The 22,873-nt window shown below is 41.4% G+C and overlaps 1 protein-coding gene across 2 annotated transcripts in view; it reads right to left on the bottom strand.

Annotated features, from left to right (window-relative positions):
* Positions 1-8,997, bottom strand: part of inppl1b (inositol polyphosphate phosphatase-like 1b) — a 73,105-nt gene extending 64,108 nt beyond the window's left edge. For both annotated transcript variants that reach the window (XM_061900301.1, XM_061900302.1), the window contains exon 1: positions 7,940-8,997. In XM_061900301.1, coding sequence (XP_061756285.1) covers positions 7,940-8,076 — 137 coding nt within the window. In that variant the 5' untranslated portion in view covers positions 8,077-8,997. The remainder of the gene's footprint in view (positions 1-7,939) is intronic.
* Between the last annotated feature and the right edge of the window lie 13,876 nt (positions 8,998-22,873).

The following is a 22,873-nucleotide window of genomic DNA, read 5'->3' as shown; positions in this document are numbered from 1 at the left end:
GTGGTTGGGGACCACTGTGTTACAGAGCTGATGTTCTCCAGAAATGGGTTTGTTATTCTTGTTTGGTGTGGGTTCACAGTGTGTGGCGCATATTAGTAAGAGTGTTAAAGTTGTTTTATATCACAACCATCAGTGTGATCTGTATGGCTGTGGAACAAGACCCCTGGTGTACACATTAGAGAAAGCAGAAAAACCTCCTTCGCCATTTTGGAAATCACGACAAGGGAAGTGTCACTCATGATGTCACGAATTTGACCCGGCGGTAAAAGTAAGAATTCGCTTATAAATTTGGGGAGCGAGTTTGACCCGGCAGTAATTCAAGGCAGGCGCATATTACAAGTCCGGCGGCCATTCGAGGAAATACGGTAAATATAAACGGAATACAATGATTTGCAAATCCTTTTCAATCCATACTCAATTGAATGCACTACAAAGAGATTTGATGTTGAAACTCATATATATATATATTTTTTGCAAATAATAATTAACTTAGAATTTCATGGCTGCAACACGTGCCAAAGTAGTTGGGAAAGGGCATGTTCACCACTGTGTTACATCACCTTTTCTTTTAAGAACACTCAATAAGCATTTGGGAACTGAGGAAACTAATTGTTGAAGCTTTGAAAGTGGAATTCTTTCCCATTCTTGTTTTATGTAGAGCTTCAGTCGTTCAACAGTCCGGGGTCTCCAATGTCGTATTTTACGCTTCATAATGCGCCACACATTTTCGATGGGAGACAGTTCTGAACTGCAGGCGGACCAGGAAAGTACCCGCACTCTTTTTTTTACGAAGCCACGCTGTTGTAACACGTGCTGAATGTGGCTTGGCATTGTCTTGCTGAAATAAGCAGGGGCGTCCATAAAAAAGACAGCGCTTAGATGGCAGCATATGTTGTTCCAAAACCTGTATGTACCTTTCAACATTAATGGTGTCTTCACAGATGTGTAAGTTACCCATGCATTGGGCACTAATTCAGCCCCATACCATCACAGATGCTGGCTTTTGAACTTTGCGTCGATAACAGTCTGGATGGTTCGTTTCCCTTTTAGTCAGGATGACACGATGTTGAATATTTCCAAAAACAATTTGAAATGTGGACTCGTCAGACCAAAGAACACTTTTCCACTTTGCATCAGTCCATGTTAGATGATCTCGGGCCCAGAGAAGCCGCCGGCGTTTCTGGATGTTGTTGATAAATGGCTTTCGCTCTGCATATGCGGCGGGAAGTTACAGCGGGTGCTTTTTAAAGCGCGTTCAGCTGTGTGAGAAATTTCAAGTCAACGTTTTGGGGGGGGGGGGGGGGGGGGGGGTGATAACAGTGTATCTGTCAAATAAATAATAGCACAGGCAACACAGTCAGGGTGCATGTTAGGTCAAACTTTCTCTCGTTTGTGTGCAGCTGTTCAGGAAAATGGGAACTGGCTTGCAAACACACACAGTCGTGGTCAAAAGTTTACATACACTTACAAATAACATAATATCATGGCTGTCTTGAGTTTCTAATATTTTCTACCACTCTTATGTTTTTTTGTGATAGTGATTGAAGCACATACTTTTTGGTCACAAAGAACATCCATGAGGTTTTGTTCTTTAATGAATTTATTATGGGATCAAATCTGCTGGGTCAAAAGTATACGTACAGCAATGTTAATATTTGCCTATATGTCCCTTGGCACGTTTCCCTGCAAAAAGGCGCTTTTGGTAGCCATCCACAAGCTTCTGCTTGAATTTGTGACCACTCCTCTTGACCAAATTGGTGCAGTTCAGCTAAATTTGTTGCGTTTTCTGACAAGGACTTGTTTCTTCAGCATTGTCCACAAACACGTTTAAGTCAGGACTATGGGAAGGCTATCCTAAAACCTTCATTCGAGCCTGATTTAGCCATTCCTTTACCACTTTTGACGTGTTTTGGGGTCATTGTCCCGTTGGAACACCCAACTGCGTCCAAGACCCAACCTCCGGGCTGATGATTTTATGTTTTGGAGGTAATCCTCCTTTTTCATTGTCCCATTTACTCTCTGTAAAGGACCAGTTCCATTGGCAGCAAAACAGGCCCGGATCATAATACTACCACCACCATGCTATACGGTAGAAATGGTATTCCTGGGATTAAATCAGAATCAGAAATACTTTAATAATCCCTGAGGGGAAATTAACACTTTCAGCACAATCCCATTCAAGAGCAGACATATATTACAGGGAGACAGAACAATATCGCTTTTGGGTCTGCCAACTTCTGGCATCCCTTACAAAATGGTGAGAAACGGGTAAACGCTGGGGAGGAGGGTGAGATAAAAAAAAAATCAGTTTAGGCCTGGGCCCCTGGAGAGGGGGTCCAAACTGAGGCCAAGGAAAAAAAAAAACCTCTTAGCCATAGCACACAAAAACATATGTGTAAGAGGGTACCATCAAAGAACACAAAGGACATTAAAGACATTAAAAGAGCAGAGCTGATTCATCCAGCCACTTCTACACAAAGCCACAAAAGTAAAAAAAAAAAAAAAACATACCGTATTTCCTTGAATTGCCGCCGGGGCGCTAATTAATTTAAAACCTCTTCTCACTCCGGCGTTTACCAAAGGCATGCGGTAAAGGCAAGCATGCGCTAATTATTTCAAAACCTCTTCTCACTCTGGCGGTTACCAAAAGCATGCGGTAAATTTAGGCCTGCGCTTATAAATTTGAGTGTGATGTAAGGATACCATCATGAAAAGCACATTTAATAAAAAAAACTTTATCATGGTCTTACCTTTACTTATAAATGAAGTCCATGCACAGCTCCTTCTGATCAAAAGCATCGATAACTTGTTTATAGAAGTCTTCCTTAATTTTCTCCCGTTTTAAAAGTCTCTCTGTCTCGATGGAGATCTTCTTTTATTACCTCCTGCTTCGATTGAAAGTCCAGTTTAGAAAACTGTTTTATTTTAGATATGTATCCCTCCATGTTAAAATTGCAAGCGAGAGGAAAAATATAAACGATCACTGCTCACTCTTGCTGCTTGTTGTCACTTCTTCTGCAGCCAAGAAGGATCCAAGTAGGATCACTAGCGCCCTCTACCACCAGGAGGCGGGAGTCATTTAATGACTCATATTTGACACACGCAGCTACGGTATATTAATAAAACATAGCTGCTTACTGTTCTTTTTAGCATATTCAATAGCTTGGACCTTAAATCCTACTGAATAGCTCTTAATCTTCTTTCCTTTATGCGATTTCAAATTATTGAAATCAGCCTCCTTCATTTTGAAAATGATGACAGGTCACTCGTGACGTGACGAGTTTCACCCGGTAGAATTTCTAGACATATGCTAATTATTTGTCGAAACGAGTTTGACCCGGCGGAAATTCTACACATGCGCTAATAAAAATAATATTTTGCGAAACGAGTTTGACCCGGCGTTAATCCTGAGCTGGCGGTAAAGCTAAGCATGCGCTAATTATTTTGTGAAACGAATTTGACCCGGCAGTAATTCTAGGTAGACGCATACTATATACCCGGTGGCAATTCAAGGAAATACGGTTTTCACTGTGGTGGCCTCTGCGGTGTTCCACGCCATCGTCTGCTGGGGTGGGGGGAGCATGGCCAGAGACAGGAGCAGACCCAACAAAGCAACCAAGAGAGCCGATTCCACTCTCAGCCAGTGTTTAGTCCGCATGGATGAGCGAGGATAAAAAAGCCTCACCTTTTCTCCTCTAAACATATTGCTGGGTATTGTGGCCAAATAGCTCCATTTTTGTTTCATCTGACCACAGAACTTTCCTCTAGAACAGGGGTCTCAAACTCAATTTACCTAGTGGCCACTGGATGCCGAGTCTGGGTGAGGTTGGGCCGCAAGAAAAGATTTCTTACATTTTTTACATCACGTCGGGGTGCCCCTGTGGTCAACAAAGAAATATTGCATCGCCCACTTTTCCTGGAATTGTCGTTGCTCATCACTAACCTTTCTCTTCACTGCAGGCTTTGAAAAAGACATGTTTGGGGTTGTGGAATATATTTGTATTTAGCCGACGCACGGAGAACAATGTTATTTCCGCAATGTGTGTCGTTCCGTTTTTCCCTACAGCAACACGGCGGTCGGCGGGTTATAGCAGGGAAAGTACAGGGATAACGAGAGCAAAAAAGTGAGTGTTATCCGGCGCCATATAGAAATATATGTAGTGTTCATCATGTGAGGCAATGCAAATTAAACAATAAAAAAAACTAATAATGGTTTGAATTGGTTCAGGTTATCAGGGACTGTTATTACTGACGGACAGGTGTTGAGGTGTGACTGCAGCCACGCACGTATGAAAACCCTCGTCTCCAAGGCATTGTCTCTGTCGCTTTCACTCATTTGCCGCTTTTCCACTAATGCAAGGGTAGGCAACCCAGAACGTTGAAAGAGCCATTTTGGACCCAAATAACACAACGCTGTCAAGCACCATTTATATAAAACTCGCTGGCCGCACTAACATTGAACTTTCATATCAAGGTGGGGGCCACAAAATAACGTCTCGCTGGCCGTATGTCGGACACCCCTCCTCTAAAATGTCTTATCTTTGTCCATGTGATGTCAGATGAAACAAAAATGGAGCTATTTAACCACAAGACCCAGTAATATGTTCAGTGGAAAAAAGGTGAGGCCTTTAATCCCAGGAACACCACACCTACCGTCAAGCATGGTGGTGGTAGTGTTATGCTTTGAGCCTGTTTTGCTGTCAATGCAACTGGTGCTTTACAGAGAGTCAATGGGACAATAAAAAAGGAGGATTACCTCCAAATTCTTCAGGAACCTAAAATCATCAGCCCAGAGGTTGGGTCTTGGGCACAGTTGGGATTTCCAACAGGACAATGACCCCAAACACACGTCAAAAGTGGTAAAGGTCTTATTGCCAACCTTGAGACCTCCGAATTCAGGAGATGGGGTAAGCAGGGGTGGGGGGTTTGGTGGTAGCGGGTGTGTATATTGTAGCGTCCTGGAAGAGTTAGTGCTGCCAGGGATTCTGGGTATTTTTTCTGTTGTGTTTATGTTGTGTTATGGTGCGGATGTTTTTACGTAATGTGTTTGTCATTCTTGTTTGGTGTGGGTTCACAGTGTGGCGCATATTTGTAACAGTGTTAAAGTTGTTTCTACGGACACCCTCAGTGTGACCTGTATGGCTGTTGACCAATTATGCCTTACATTTACTTGTGTGTGTATATAAAACTACTGTCAGTAACTACAGTTGGTTGCTACATCTGTAAGTGCAAGTTAAAACTCTGCTATGCAAAGCAAAACCCATTCATCAACAACACCAAGGAACGCCGCTGGCTTGGCTGGGCCCGAGCTCATCTAATATGGACTGATGCAAAGTGGAAAAGTGTTCTGTGGTCTAACGAGTCCAAATTTCAAATTATATTTGGAAACTTTGGACGTGGTGTCCTCCGGAACAAAGAGGAAAATAACAATCCGGATTGTTATAGGCGCAAAAGTCAAAAGCCAGCATCTGTGATGGTATGGGGGTGTATTAGTGCCCAAGGCATGGGTAACTTACACATCTGTGATGGCACCATTAATGCTGAAAGGTACATACAGGTTTTGGAGCAACATATGTTGTCATCCAAGGAACATTATCATCAACGCCCCTGCTTATTTCAGCAAGACAAGTGTTACAACAGCGTCGCTTCGTAAAAAAAGAGTGCAGATAATTTCCTGGCCGGGCTGCAGTTCAGACCTGTCTCCCATCGAAAATGTGTGGCGCGTTATGAAGCGTAAAATACGACAGCGGAAACCCCGGACTGTTGAACGACTAAAGCTCTACATAAAACAAGAATGGGAAAGAATTCCACTTTGAAAGCTTCAACAATTAGTTTCCTCACGTCCCAAACGTTTATTGAGTGTTGAAGAAAAGGTGATGTAACACAGTGGTGAACATGCCCTTTCCCAACTACTTTGGCACGTGTTGCAGCCATGAAATTCTAAGTTAATTATTATTTGCAAAAAAAAATTAAGTTTATGAGTTTGAACATCAAATATTTTGTCTTTGTAGTGCATTCAATTAAATATGGGTTGAAAAGAATTTGCAAATCATTGTATTCCGTTTATATTTACATCTAACACAATTTCCCAACTCATATGGAAACAGTGCATGTGGCTGTGCCGACACGCTGTTTGTATGGAGGAAAAGCAGTCGTGATGACAGGTTGTAAAAGACGTTAAAAGCAGTACCTTAAAGGGGAACATTATCAACAGACCTATGTAAGCGTCAATATATACCTTGATGGTGCAGAAAAAAGACCATATATTTTTTTAACCGATTTCCGAACTCTAAATGGGTGAATTTTGGCGAATTAAACGCCTTTCTGTTTATCGCGCTGGAGGCGGTGACGTCAGAATGTGACGTCGCCGAGGTAATACAGCCGCCATTTTCATTTTCAATACATTACAAACACCGGGTCTCAGCTCTGTTATTTTCCGTTTTTTTTACTATTTTTTGGAACCTTGGAGACATCGTGCCTCGTTGGTGTGTTGTCGGAGGGTGTAACAACACTAACAGGGAGGGATTCAAGTTGCACCACTGGCCCGGAGATACGAAAGTGTCTGCCGCCAGACCCCCGTTGAATGTGCCAGAGTGTCTCCACATTTGACCGGCGATGCTAAGGCAGACATGGCACAGAGATGTATGGATAACCTGCAGATGCATTTGCAACTATAAGGTCAACGACATCACAAAGGGGAGTTTTGTTGATGTTGACTGCCAGCTAATCGATGCTAACATGCTACGCTAATCGATGCTAACATGCTATTTACCGGCGGTGCTAAAGCAGACATGGCACAGAGATGTATGGATAACCTGTAGATGCATTTGCAACTATATTACGTTTCCTTCCACCCACATTTAATGCGAAAAAAACACTTACCAATCGACGGATTTAAGTTGCTCCAGTGTCAAAAGATGCGAAAGTCCTGAATGTTTGGTCCGCACATTTTACCGGGAATGCTAACGCAGCTATACGGCCATGCTATGGCTATGAATAGCGTCAATAGCTATTCGCTCAATAGCTTCAGTTTCTTCTTCAATACTTTCATATCCAACCATCTGTTTCAATACATGCGTAATCTGTTGAATCGCTTAAGTCGCTGAAATCCGAGTTTGAATCCGAGCTAATGTCGCTATATCTTGCTGTGGTATTCCCATTGTTTGTTTACATTGGTAGCACTGTGTGATGTCAAAGGGAAATGGATAGTGGTTTCGAAGATAGCGAAAATAAGGCACTTTAAAGCTTTATTTAGGGATATTCCGAGACCGGTAAAATTTTTAAAAAAACTTCTGAAAAATACAACAAGTCACTGGGAAATCCAGGTGGAAATCAGGAGAAATTCAGAAGAATGGTTGCCCCGGGAGATTTTCGGGAGGGTCACTGAAATTCGGGAGTCTCCCGGAAAAATCGGGAGGGTTGGCAAGTATGGGTAAAGGAATGGCTAAATCAGGCTTTGATGAAGACTTTAGAATAGCCTTCCCAAAGTCCTGACTTAAACGTGTGGACAATGCTGAAGAAACAAGTCCATGTCAGAAAACCAACACATTTAGCTGAACTGCACCAATTTTGTTAAAATGAGTGGTCAAAACATCAATCAGAAACTTGCCAGAAGCTTGTGGATGGCGACCAAAAGCGTCTTATTGCAGTGAAACTTGCCAAGGGAAATGTAACCAAATATCAACCTTGCTGTATGTATACTTTTGATTTGGTCACATTTTCAGTAGAGCCATGATAAATTCATAAAAGAAGCAAACTTCATGAATGTTTTTTATGACCAACAAGTATGTGCTCCAGTCACTCCATCACAAAACAAAAGAGTTGTAGAAATGACCGGAAACTCCAGACAGCCATGACATCATGGTCTTTACAAGTGTATGTAAACTTTTGACCACGGCTGTAGAAAGATGATACTGATGATCGTGTCTCGTCTACTCACAGGAGGCACAGAGCGAAGGCTTCTGGCACGGACTCGCTGTCTCTCACCAGGAAGCTTCCGTCCCTCCCGGCTCTCGCCAGCAGGTCCTCGGCGTGCACGCGGCTGATGTCACGGTGATACCACGCTGCCGTCGCCATGGCGACCGATGTGGAGAGCCAGCCCGGTGAAGGTAGTCCACATGAGGAGAGAGTTTTCGGCCTCGGGATCACAGGGGCGTCATCTTCACGTTTAAAGTCTTTTACAAAAAGGCAATCCGAAGAATTTTACCAGCCTGGGTCGCCTTTGCTAACGAGGTCTAGAATCCTCAGTCTTCCTTGTATGGAGACCCTGTTCCAGGTCTTGGCTGCCAGGTGTGTGTTTGTGTATTCCAGGGCGAGGGAGAGGAGGGGAACGTCAACACGCAAACACAAAACGCCTTCTTGTTGTCCCAGGAAGAGAAGGCGAGGAAAGAGCGGTGGCAGATCGAGTCAGTCCCCACTGAGAGGCATGCAAGCAGAATCCAGACCGATTCAAATGATTTCCCAGCTCGGTTGCCATATAAGGGAACAGGAACACCCTCCGGAGAACTTTGGCTGATGACTGTACTCGTCTTTTCCAGGGCCGGATTCCGCGGAGAGGCCGGCCCGGTCCTCCTGGTGTGTCACTTTCCCGCTGGCACCAGCGCCGCAAAGTCCACACGGCCCCGGTCCGGTCGGCATGTTTGTCAGAGCCCAGGGGCGGGCCGAGGGAGAGACGAGCGCGGGCCGAGGAGGTGACTCCACATTCCTTCGCCAGCCGTGTGTGAAACAGCAGATCGCTTCCTCTCGCCTGCTCTCGCCTTTCCTGACATTCAGGCAGAAAAATTTGTTTGCAGATGTGCCGCCCCGGCCGGCCCCCTGTTTCCCTCACAGCCTATTTATAGATTTAAGTGACTTATTTAGGTCTCCTGTCCTCTATTGTATTTCCTCAGCCAGCATATGGTTATGATCAAGCCGTGCTGTTTATTTTTGCCCGCCTGTTCAGCCCTCCTACTTGCCTGCGAGAAAAGTCAGTGGGAAGCTGCTTGGTTCCAGATTTGCTCCTCAGCCTCTCGCCGTACTCAGCAGAAAATGCCAGAAAGGCACAGTCAGACAACTTTGTATCCCACTAATTGTTTACGCTGCCATAGATTCTCATTGACAGTTTTTAACAGTTAAAAGTTTAAAAGTACCGACAAATTCACTTTTTTTAACCATATTGAGCCTTTGATTGCCTTCAAAATATACAACATAAATTAGCAAGAAACACGCCAATAATGAATAAAGCAAAATATGCTCTAGACCATGGGTGTCAAACTCTGGCCCGGAGGGCAATATCTGGCCGCCGTGTAATTTAATTTGGCCCTTGAGGCAATATCAGTTTAGCATTAGAGCTGGCCCGCCGGTGTTATACAGTGTCGGTGCCGCCGTAACACCGCATTCACCGCTAATACTCATACTTGCCAACCCTCCTAATTTTCCCGGTAGACTCCCGTAGTTCAGCGCCCCTCCCGAAAATCTCCCAGGGCAACCATTCTCCCGAATTTCTACCGATTTCCACCTGGACAACTATATTTGGGGCGTGCATTTAAGGCACTGCCTTTAGCGTTCTCTACAACCTGTCATCACGTCCGCTTTTCCTCCATACTAACAGCGTGTCACATAATACTTGTGGCTTTTACACACACGCACAAGTGAATGCAAGGCATACTTGGTCAACAGCCATACAGGTCACACTGAGGGTGGCTGTATAAACAACTTTAGCACTGTTACAAATATGCGCCACACTGTGAACCCACACCAAACAAGAATGACAAACACATTTCGGGTGAACATACGCACCGTAACACAACAGAACAAATACCCAGAACCCCTTGCGGCACTAACTCTATATTATTATTTATTATTGTTATTTTATTTTCACATTTATTATTAGCCTGTGGAAAAAAAATTATATTTACCTCAGAAGATTGCAAATAGAAAAAAAGGCATAACATTTTTATTTAAATTTTATTTGATATGCCATTGATATTTTTTTAATTATTATTATTATTATTATTTGAAACTGGATTTTGCATGTCACTAGAGTTATATAAGCCGTGCTTGTTCAATATTTAATGCAAAGCTTGTTTGGGTCCCTATTAAAAGGTTAATTTGTTCAACCTTGGCCCGCGGCTTTGTTCCGTTTAAAATTTTGGCCCACTCTGTATTTGAGTTTGACACCCCTGCTCTAGACCAAACATCACTTCATATTCTCACTAGTGTTACATATCTGTTTGTACTTTTTTTGCATGTGAGATAAACTAAATTAGCTTAGAACATTTTTTTGCTCAAATTGCTGTCTTTTAGCACCTCATACTTAGAAACGCCCTGCATTAAAGCTATTTTTACAGATCATCAAGCAGGCTCACAACTACCTGATTCATGGTAGTTCTAATAAATTAATGAACAAACCCTGTTTCCATATGAGTTGGGAAATTGTGTTAGATGTAAATATAAACGGAAAAAAATGATTTGCAAATCATTTCCAACCCATATTCAGTTGAATATGCTACAAAGACAACATATTGTATGTTCAAACGGATAAACATTTTCAAATAATCATTAACTTTAGAATTTGATGCCAGCAACACGGGACAAAGAAGTTGGGAAAGGTGGTAATAAATACTGATAAAGTTAAGCAATGCTCATCAAACACTTATTTGGAACATCCCACAGGTATGCAGGCTAATTGAGAACAGGTGGGTGCCATGATTGAGTATAAAAACAGCTTCCCAAAAAATGTCTTTCACAAGAAAGGATGCGGCGAGGTCCACAACTGCGTGAGCAAATAGTCAAACAGTTTAAGAACAACGTTTCTCAAAGTGCAATTGCATGAAATTTAGGGATTTCAACATCTACGGTCCATAATATATCAAAAGGTTCAGAGAATCTGGAGAAATCACTACACGTAAGCGGCATGGCCGGAAACCAACATTGAATGACCGTGACCTTCCATCCCTGTATCAAAAACCGACATAAATCTCTAAAAAAATATCACCACATGGGCTCAGGAACACTTCAGAAAACCACGGTCACTAAATACAGTTCATCGCTACATCTGTAAGTGCAAGTTAAAGCTCTACTAAGCAAAGCGAAAGCCATTTATCAACAACATCCAGAAACGGCGCTGGCTTCTCTGGGCCTGAAATCATCTAATATGGACTGACGCAAAGTGGAAAAGTGTTCTGTGGTCTGACGAGTCCACATTTGAAACTGTTTTTGGAAATATTCGACATCGTGAACCATCCAGACTGTTATCGGCGCAAGTTCAAAAGCCAGCATCTGTGATGGTATGGGGGTGCATTAGTGCCCAAGGCATGGGTAACTTACACATCTGCGAAGGCACCATTAATGCGGAAAGGTACATACAGGTTTTGGAACAACATATGCTGCCATCTAAGCACCGTCTTTTTCATGGACGCCCCTGCTTATTTCAGCAAGACAATGCCAAGCCACATTCAGCACGTGTTACAACAGCGTGGCTTCGTAAAAAAAGAGTGGGGGTACTTTCCTGGTCCGCCTGCAGTCCAGACCTGTCTCCCATCGAAAATGTGTGGCGCATTATGAAGCGTAAAATACGACAGCGGAGACCCCGGACTGTTGAATGACTGAAGCTCTACATAAAACAAGAATGGGAAAGAATTCCAATTTCAAAGCTTCAACAATTAGTTTCCTAAGTTCCCAAATGTTTATTGAGTGTTGTTAAAAGAAAAGGTGATGTAACACAGTGGTGAGCATGCCCTTTCCCAACTACATGTTGCAGCCATGAAATTTTAAGTTAATTATTATTTGCAAAAAAAAATAAAGTTTATGAGTTTGATCATGAAATATGTTGTCTTTGCAGTCTATTCAAATGAATATGGGTTGAAAAGGATTTGCAAATCATTGTATTCTGTTTTTATTTACATCTAACACAATTTCCCAACTCATATGGAAACTGGGTTTGTATGTCTATATAAGGATGTTAGGGCAATCACGTTTTGTATTTCAGTAGGTCTAGGTTCCAGGGAGGAACCCGATGTCTAATTTCGGTCTCCGGCTGACAAAGCTTGAGAAAGCCTGGTACAGAAGAACCAACATTCTTGTGGTGTGAAGGCCACATTGTGTCAGCCAAACAAAGTGCATTGTGTAACAAGGCTAACTTGTCATTAGGACACAACTTCCTAAGACTGGTTGCTGATCTTGTCTAAAAGCGTTCTTGTAAAACTCCGAGACATACAGTGGTACCCCAATTTAAGAGTGTTTTGAGATAAGAGCTGTCTCTCTTTAAGTTGCAAGCCAGAAATTGAGTAACAAACATGCCCACCATTATTTGGTGTGGTAAATGTCACAGAAAACCTTGTAAGATTAAAAAAAAAATATTTGCTCGCATTGGCTCCCAGCTAGAAAGTTACATAACTTTGTTTTTCCTACTTTGAGAAGTCAGAAAGGGAGTTTGAAGGACCATGCTTACAATAAATGGATGCTATTCATTGAATTAAGAAAACATGTCATTAAGAACACGACAGAGCGTGTCACCAACTTGGTAAAGTAATTCAAGCGCATCACTGCAAGTCTGCATTGTACTGAAGCAGAATTTGTGTAACGCCGGCCAAGAATGTTAGGATTATATTCAAAAGGCCGACATTTATCCATGAAAATATGAAAAAGCTGCTATGACAGAGAGTGTCACCAACTTGGTGAAGCAATTCAAGCGTATCACTGCTAGTCTGCACCACACTGAAGCAGAATTAGTGTAACACCAGCCAAGAATGGTAAATTAATATTCAAACAGCAGACATTTATCCATGAAAATATGAAAAAGCTGCTATGACAGAGCGTGTCACCAACTCGGCGAAGCGATTGAAGCGTATCACTCCTGGTCTGCAACATACTTGTAACGTCGGCCAAGAATGTGAGGATAATATTCAAACGGCAGACATTCATCCCATGAAAATATGAAAAAGCTGCTATGACAGAGCGTGCCACCAACTTGGCGAAGCGATTCAAGCGTATGACTGCTAGTCTGCACCACACTGAAGCAGAATTAGTGTAAGGCCGGCCAAGAATGTTAGGATAATATTCAAACGGCAGACATTCACCCATGAAAATATGAAAAAGCTGCTAAGACAGAGCGTGTAACCAACTTGGCGAAGCAATTCAAGTGTACCACTGCAAGTCTGCAACGTACTGGTAACGCCGGCCAAGAATGTTAGGACAATATTCAAACGGCAGACATTTATCCATGAAAATATGGAAAAGCTGCTGACAGAGCGTGTCACCAACTTGGCGAAGCGATTCAAGCGTATCACTGCTAGTCTGCAACACACTGAAGCAGAATTAGTGTAACGCCGGCCAAGAATGTGAGGATAATATTCAAACGGCCGACAAAGTACTATCTAATCTAATCTAATCTAATTTATCCATGAAAATATGAAAAAGCTGCTAAGACAGAGCGTGTCACCAACTTGGCGGAGCAATTCAAGCGTATCACTGCAAGTCTGCAACGTACTGGTAACGCCAGCCAAGAATGTTAGGATAATATTCAAACGGCAGACATTTATCCATGAAAATATGGAAAAGCTGCTGACAGAGCGTGTCACCAACTCGGCGAAGCAATTCAAGCGTATCACTGCTAGTCTGCAACATACTGGTAACGTCGGCCAAGAATGTTAGGATAATATTCATACGGCAGACATTTATGCATGAAAATATGGAAAAGCTGCTATGACAGAGCGTGTCACCAACTCGGCGAAGCAATTCAAGCGTATCACTGCAAGTCTGCAACATACTGGTAACGTCGGCCAAGAATGTGAGGATAATATTCATACGGCAGACATTTATGCATGAAAATATGGAAAAGCTGCTATGACAGAGCGTGTCACCAACTCGGCGAAGCAATTCAAGCGTATCACTGCAAGTCTGCAACATACTGGTAACGTCGGCCAAGAATGTGAGGATAATATTCAAACGGCAGACATTTATCCATGAAAATATGGAAAAGCTGCTATGACAGAGCGTGTCACCAACTTGACGAAGCAACTCAAAATTATCACAGCTCATCTGCACCACACTGAAGCAGAATTAGTGTAACGGCGGCCAAAAATATTATGATAACATTCAAACAGCAGACATTTATCCATGAAAATATGGAAAACCTGCTAAAGCTGTTATGACAGAGCGTGTCACCAACTTGGCGAAGCAATTCAAGCATATCACTGCTAGTCTGCACCACTCTGAAGCAGAATTAGTGTAACACCAGCCAAGAATGTTAGATTAATATTCAAATGGCAGACATTTATCCATGAAAATATGAAAAAGCTGCTAAGACAGAGCTTGTCACCAAATTGGCGAAGCAATTGTAGCGTATCACTGCTAGGCTGCACCACACTGAAGCAGAATTAGTGTAACGCCAGCCAAGAATGTGAGGATAATATTCAAAATGCCGATATGTATCCATGAAAATATGAAAAAGCTGCTATCACAGAACGTGTCACCAACTCGGCGAAGCGATTCAAGCGTATCACTGCTGGTCTGCAACATACTGATAACGTTGGCCAAGAATGTGAGGATAATATTCAAATGGCAGATATTTATCCATGAAAATATGAAAAAGCTGCTATGACAGAGCGTGTCACCAAATTGGTGAAGCAATTCGAGTGTATCATTGCTAGTCTGCCTGGCAATCTGATGGACAAGTCTCGGTTTGGAGGTTGCCAGGAGAACGCTACGTTTCGGACTGCATTGTGCTGAGTGTGAAAATTGGTGAAGGAGAAATTATGGTAGGGGTTGTTTTTCAGGAGTTGGGCATAGCCCCTTAGTTCCAGCGAAAGGAATTTTGAATGCTCCAGGATACCAAAACACTTTGGACAATTCCATTCTCCCAACCTTGTGGGAACAGTTTGGAGCGGGCCTCTTCCTCTTCCAACATGACAAGCAAGGTCCATAAAGACATGAATGACAGAGTCTAGTGTGGATGGACTTGACTGGCCCGCACAGAGTCCTGACCTGACCCCCATAGAACACCTTTGGGATGAATTACAATGGAGACTGATAGCCAGAGAGTCAGAAGAACTGTATTGGACAGCCTTCCCAGAAGAGTTGAAGCTGTAATAGCTGCAAAAGGTGGACCCACATCCTATTGAACCCAAATGGGTTAGGAATGGGATGGCACTCCGAGTTCATATATGAGTCAAGGCAGGTGGCCAAATAATTTTGGCAGTATAGTGTATGTTTTAAATGCTGAAGCGGGTTTATTGAATGTTAAAAGTACCGAAAAATAGATTGTTTTGTACTGTTTTGAGTGGATTCAATGCGCGGTAAAGTGCAAGTTTGTTTCTGTAGAGCATGGGTCACCAACCGTTTTGAAACCAAGAGCTACTTCTTGGGTACTGATTAATGCGAAGGGCTACCAGTTTGATACACACTTACATAAATTGCCAGAAATAGCCAATTTGCTCAATTTAATTTTAATAAATACATATATATATATATATATATATATATATATATATATATATATATATTTATATATATATATATATATATATATATATATATATATATATATATATATACATTTATTTAAAAAATGGGTATTTCTCCGCCTGTCATTCCATCGTACATTTTTTTTCCTTTTACGGATGGTTTTTTGTAGAGAATAAATGAGGAAAGAAACACTTAATTGAATGGTTTAAAAGAGGAGAAAACACACAAAAAAAGAAAATTAAATTTTTAAACATAGTTTATCTTCAATTTCGACTCTTTAAATTCAAAATTCAACCAAATAGATTAAGAGAAAAACTACCTAATTTGAATCTTTTAAAAAAAAATTTAAAAAAAAGAATTTATGGAACATCATTAGTAATTTTTCCTGATTAGGATTAATTGTAGAATTTTGATGACATGGTTTAAATAGGTTAAAATCCAATCTGCACTTTGTTAAAATATATAACACATTGGACCAAGCTATATTTCTAACAAAGACAAAACATTATTTCTTCTAGATTTTCCAGAACAAAAATTTTAAAAGAAATTCAAAAAACTTAGAAATAAGATTTTAATTTGATTCTACAGATTTTCGAGATTTTCCAGAATAATTTTTTTGAATTTTAATCATAATAAGTTTGAAGACATATTTCACAAATATTCTTCGTTCGAAAAAATAGAAGCTAAAATTAAGAATGAAATTAAAATGTATTTATTATTCTTTACAATACAATTAAATAAAAAAAACTACTTGAACATTGATTTAAATGGTCAGGAAAGAAGAGGAAGGAATTTAAAAGGTAAAAAGGTATATGAGTTTAAAAATCCTAAAATCCTTTTTAAGGTTGTATTTTTTTCTCCAAAATTGTCTTTCTGAAAGTTATAAGAAGCAAAGTAAAAAAAATAAACGAAGTTATTCAAACAAGTGAAGACCAAGTCTTTAAAATATTTTCTTGGATTTTTCATATTCTATTTGAGTTTTGTCTCTCTTAGAATTAAAAATGTCGAGCAAAGAAAGACCAGCTTGCTAGTAAATAAATAAAATTTTAAAAATAGAGGCAGCTCACTGGTAAGTGCTGCTATTTGAGCTATTTTTAGAACAGGCCAGCCCGCGTTGGTGACCCCTGCTGTAGAGCATGGGTGGCCAAACTTTGTCTGCAGGCGAGCTACTTTTCAATTGACCAAGTCAAGGGGATCTACCTCATTCTTATATAGACGTTTTTGTTAACAAGTTAAAGGTGTTTAATAATAATACAAGCATGTTTAACACGTATAGATTCCTTTCTTTCATGAAGACAAGAACATAAATTGGAGTATTACCTGATTCTGATGACTTGCATTGATTGGAATCAGACAGTAGTGCTGATAATGTCCACATTTTCAAATGGATGAGGAAGAAAAAGTGCTCCTTTCTGTCCGATACCACATGAGAGTGGTTGGTTTTTGGCATCTTATTTGTTTAGCTTCCATACTCGTTTTTATAAACTTTACAAAAAATACGCCGTGCACGCCAGTTTCTTTGAGACCCTTATTTTGTTAGTGCAGGCAGGATGATGCAGCGCTTTTATTGTGAAGACAGGAACTGTGCAGTCGGTCTTTAGCGTTGTGACGGCAGGTACGATGCGTTGAAATAAAAAGTGTTTCTTGCCTTCCCCTCGATCAACTAGTGTTATCTCAGAAGATCTTCGGGTTCCGTGAATGTCAATCAAATGACGAAAGTGACGTCTTGGTGAAGATTGATGATCACTAATTTTTAGGTCTATTTTTTTTCATGTTTGGCTGGGGATCGACTGACACACCCTCTACAATCGACTGATAGCTCGCGATCGACGTAATGGGCACCCCTGCTGTAGAGTATCTCCAGCCATGTCCACGTGGTGATATCAATTACGGTGAAGTCGGAATAAGTAGGACACAACTAATGGCCCAGGTGAGAAACGCACGACCCGTCACTGCATTTAACGCACACCTCCAGGGAAGAGGTGACTGCTGGGCAAAAGGCTAACAGAAGTCCGAAGATGTGTAATCAGAAAGTGGTCTTTTTGCTGCAAACACCTCACACAATTCACCACCAATAATGCACTGACAGTCTCAGCATCCGACAGATTTTACTCGATGAAAGACTAAGTTTAACGTGCTGAGGGACCGCGTTCACTAAGACCTGGTAATGCCTACGGGCTGCAAAGTAATGTGATGGGACAACCCAGAAATCCCTTGGAGGACCAATGTTGACCATCTATATTAAGTTAGGGTCTAAAACGGCACCGGCTTAACCGTAAGGGGATTAAGGGACTATAAGTAACCCTGCACATGGGCACAACTAGGAAGAGCAAAACAGCAGGTTTGGTGGTATTTAAAGCTATACGTAAATCCCCTCGCGCATCAATTCATTGGAACACTCTTCTGTTGTGGAAAAAAAATGCTCTCCCATGGGTGATAACATTCTTAGAAGGGACAGTGATTTTTGGGATGACTGTGGACTAGGGGTGTAACGGTACACAAAAATGTCGATCCTGTACGTACCTCGGTTCAGATGTCACGGTCCGGTTCATTTTCGGTACAGTAAGAAATCAACAAAATATACATCTTTTGGTTATTTATTTACCAAATTTGCAAAATCTTCCACCAAAAATATTTTTCTTAGTGGAATATTTGATGTGGAGTAATCAGAACCTTGGATAGGTCAATAATCCATAATAACAATAATTTTGATTCAATATTATGTTTTGAGCAATGACAGTTTGAAAGAAAAAAAAACAGCTTAGTTTCATTAGTCAACTTTGCAACATTTTCTAAATTACATTTAGCCTTTAAGCTTTTTTATTTCAGTTTTGTTTATGTTTTTGTTTATTTTGATAGTATTTGTAGAATATGCCGTGGGCCTTTAAAACATTAGCTGTGGGCCGCAATTGGCCTCCGGCGCACACTTTTGACACCCCTGCTATAGATAATAAAAAATAAAATCTGATAAATCTATGGGTAAAAAGCAAAGTCTGGCGACTCATGCGCGTTTATCATAACTCTCTCGCTCTCTCTGTCTCTGCCCCTCCCTCACGAATGTTGCTGCGTGCACTAATTCTCTTGTTTTTAACCCCTTCTTAACCCTGAACGTACATTGAAAATACACGCAACCCTACCTTAAAATGCCGGACATTTGAGGCATTTAAGAAACTCCACCCGGACAACCCCGCAAAAGAGGACATGTCCGGTGAAAAGAGGAGGTATGGTCAGTCTATCGTAGCTCAATCGTTGCTAGCATGCTGTGTGTTGTGCCTCGGTGTGTAATGTTTACACAACACTACGTCTTCCAGCTCTGGTTTTTACATGTTGTCCTAAGCCCGGTCGCTGCTAGCATGTGTACTCGTTCAGTACACCTCCGAACCGAACCGAAACCCCCGTACCGAAACGGTTCAATACAAATACACGTACCGTTGCACCCCTACCGTGGACGTAACGCCTCATGTAGAAACCGGCGCACTAAATTATGCAAAGTGTGGAGTTTTCCACAAAAAATTGAAAGGTTTACTTTCAGGTTTCTGGGATTGCCTCATCTGTAAGTGTCTTCACTTCTTAGATTGCATTGCAGCGCCTAACCTGCTTAAAAGAGATCCAAAGCCCTTTGCTGAATGGAGGCCAACGTTAGCTTTCATCCACCTTTTCATTATCCTTGACTGTCAAGGCGTCAAAATCTTCGGCAAAATCCACCACACACATTAATCAAGCCTTGGCAGAAGAAGTGTGAAGATCCTCCGTCAATCCGACGGCGGATTTACCCCAAGACGCCTTGTGCCAAGGAGGATCGCAGGGGGTGAAATGTGTGTCCTGACCCTGAAGTCAGGTTAAGATCCAGCGATACCCACGGTAAACTTCATTGAGTCGATGCTCGATCTAATGGGATCCGATACAAGGCCTGTGTCACAAATTCTGCCTTCAGAAAGCTAATAGTGTTAGGAATTCTGAGTTTTGTATTAGTGTATCATATATTATTTTATGGATGACTACTTGTGATGTTCCTACTGTGATAATATATACATTGTCAATCTAAACATGCTGATGCTACTGCAAACCCCAAAACCTGTGAAGTTGTCACGCTGTGTAAATGGTTATTAAAAACAGAATACAATGATTTGCAGATCATTTTCGACTTATATTCAATTGAATAGACAGCAAAGACAACATATTTAATTTTCCAACTTTTTTGCAACAAATCATTAACTTAGAATTTAATGGCAGAAACACATTGCACAAAAGTTGCATTTTTACCACTGTGTTACATGGCCTTTCCTTTTAACAACACTTAACTGAGGGGACACATTTTTGAAGCTTTTTAGGTGGAATTCTTTCCCATTCTTGCTTGATGTACAGCTTAAGTTGTTCAACAGTCCGGGGTCTCCGTTGTCATATTTCGCGCTTCATAATGCGCCACAAATTTACAACTGGACTACAGGCAGGCCAGTCTAGTACCCGCACTCTTTTACTATGAAGCCACGCTGTTGAAACACGTGACTTGGCATTGTCTTGCTGAAATAAGCAGGGGCGTCCATGATAACGTGTCTTGGATGGCAACATATGTTGCTCCAAAACCTGTATGTACCTTTCAGCATTAATGGTGCCTTCACAGATGTTTAAGTTACCCATGCCTTGGCCACTAATACACCCCTATACCATCACAGATGCTGGCTTTTCAACTTTGCACCGAGGACAATCCGGATGGTTCTTTTCTTTTTTGGTCCGGAGGACACGACATCCACAGTTTCCAAAAACAATTTGAAATGTGGACTTGTCAGACCACAGAACACTTTTACACTTTGCATCAGTCCATTTAAAAAGCCGGCAGCGTTTCTGGGTGTTGTTGATAAATGGCTTTTGCTTTGCATAGTAGAGTTTTAACTTGCACTATAGTTACTGACAGTGGTTTTCTGAAGTACTCCTGAGTCTATGTGGTGGTATCCTTTACACACTGATGTCGCTTTTTGATGCAGTACCGCCTGAGGGATCGAAAGTCACGTGTTTGCCGCTTACGAGGAGTGTTTTCTCCAGATTCTCTGAACCTTTTGGTAATAATACGGACCGTAGATGGTGAAATCCCTAAATACCTTGCAAAAGCTCGTTGAGAAATGTTGTTCTTAAACTGTTGGACAATTTGCTCACGCTTTTGTTGACAAAGGGGTGACCCTCGCCACATCCTCGTTTGTGAATGACTGAGCATTTCATGCAAGCCGCTTTTATACGCAATTGTGGCACCCACCTGTTCCCAATTAGGCCTGTTCACCTGTGGGATGTTCCAAATAAGTGATGAGCATTCCTAAACTTTCTCAGTCTTTTTTGCAATTTGTTCAATTAATAATGGAGACTACAAAGCGGTGTATTGCAGCCGGTGTTTCTTTGTTTGTTGTGAAGCTTTAATATGGATCAGAGCGGTTAAGCGAAAATGGTTCTCTACCACATGTCAACCTCATGTTTCGGTGTGAAAATGATGGTAATAAGTCGGCTCTTACCGTAAACATGAGCGAAGCATGTGTCGTTCCTCCTGCAGCTGTCAAAGAGGCAGCTGCGACTTTCTTGGCTCCTCCGTGGCTTCCCCTCAGAGACACTGGCGGTCACCACACCCCTCCGACTTTCAGGTACGACTATATAATCTCACTAAAACACTAGTAACACAATAAGCAGATAAGGGATTTTCCAGAATTATCCTAGTAAATGTGTCTAATAACATCTGAATTGATCCCACTGCCCACGTTCACTGTTCACCTACAAGGCCACCAAGTGTATGTGCTCACAAAGGATGCAAACACCTCATGGTGTGATTTTTCCTTGCCCTTTTGTGGGTTCTTCCAAGGATGTCGTAGTCCTAATGGTTTGTACAGTCCTTTGAGACATTTGTGATTTAGGGCTATATAAATAAACATTGATTGATTGATTCTGTTTTTAATTTAAAAGGGACGGTGTGGTGCAGTGGCCGTGCGCAACCCGAGGGTCCCTGGTTCAAATCCCACCTAGTACCAACCTCGTCACGTCCGTTGTGTCCTGAGCAAGACACTTCACCCTTACTCCTGATGGGTGCTGGTTGGCACCTTGCATGGCAGCTCCCTCCATCAGTGTGTGAATATATGTGTGAATGGGTAAATGTGGAAGTAGTGTCAAAGCGCTTTGAGTACCTTGAAGGTAGAAAAGCGCTATACAAGTATAACCCATTTATCATTTATTTATTTATTTAATTTGTTTTAGGAGTCTTTTTACATGTTTTTAGGAGGTTTTTTTTACGTGTTTTATGAGTTTTTTACGTGTTTTAGGAGTCTTAATGTGTTTTAGGAGTCTTATTATGTGTTTAAGGAGACTTGTTATGTGTTTTAGGAGTAATTTACGTTTTAGATATCACTGTGCATCTCTTAGGAGTCATTTTATGTGTTTAGGAGTGGTTTTAATGTTTTAAAAGTTGGTTGTTGTGTTTTTCAATGTTTTACTAGTCATTGTAATGTGTTAAGTCATTTTATGTGTTTGTGTTTTGCACAAGAGGAAGAACATCTCACTCTGTGTTTTTTGGAATCTGATTCTAGTCCTTCACTCTCACTATCCTCATCCACGAATCTTTCATCCTCACTCAAATTAATGGGGAAATTGTCGCTTTCTCGGTCCGAATCGCTCTAGCTGCTGGTGGCCATGATTGTAAACAATGTGCATCTCTTAGGAGTCATTTTATGTGTTTTGGAGTGGTTGTAATGTTTTAGAAGTTGGCTGTTGTGTTTTTAAATGTTTTACTAGTCATTTTAATGTGGTAAGTCATTTTATGCATTTGTGTTTCGCACAAGAGGTAGAACATCTCACTCTGTGTTTTCTGGAATCTGATTCTAGTCCTTCACTCTCACTATCCTCATCCACAAATCTTTCATCCTCGCTCAAATTAAAGGGGAAATTGTTGCTTTCTCGGTCCAAATCGCTCTAGCTGCTGGTGGCCATGATTGTAAACAATGTGAGGATGTGAGGAGCTCTACAACCCGTGACATCATGCGCACATTGTCTGCAACTACCGGTACAGGCAAGGCTTTTTATTAGCAACCAAAAGTTGCGAAGTTTATCGTCGATGTTCTCTACTAAATCCTTTCAGCAAAAATATGGCAATATCGCGAAATGATCAAGTATGACACATAGAATGGACCTGCTATCCCCGTTTAAATAAGAAAATCTCATTACAGTAGGCCTTTAAGTAAACTGCATGATGGTGCAGCATGATACAAGGTTGCATCATCAGCATAAAGAACCAACTTGGCACGCCCGGTACCCCAAGGTAAATCATTGGTGAATATAGAAAAAAGTAAAGGTCCTAGGCAACTTCCCTGTGGAACACCTCAATCCAAACTTCTGCTATTACAAACTTTGTACAACCATTTACCATTAGGCGCAACGGGTTATGAGGCGCACTGTTGAGTTT

The sequence above is a fragment of the Nerophis ophidion genome, linkage group LG05, assembly GCF_033978795.1.
Source record: "Nerophis ophidion isolate RoL-2023_Sa linkage group LG05, RoL_Noph_v1.0, whole genome shotgun sequence".
Lineage (NCBI taxonomy): Eukaryota > Metazoa > Chordata > Actinopteri > Syngnathiformes > Syngnathidae > Nerophis > Nerophis ophidion.
This window is presented reverse-complemented; position numbering and strand designations above follow the sequence as displayed.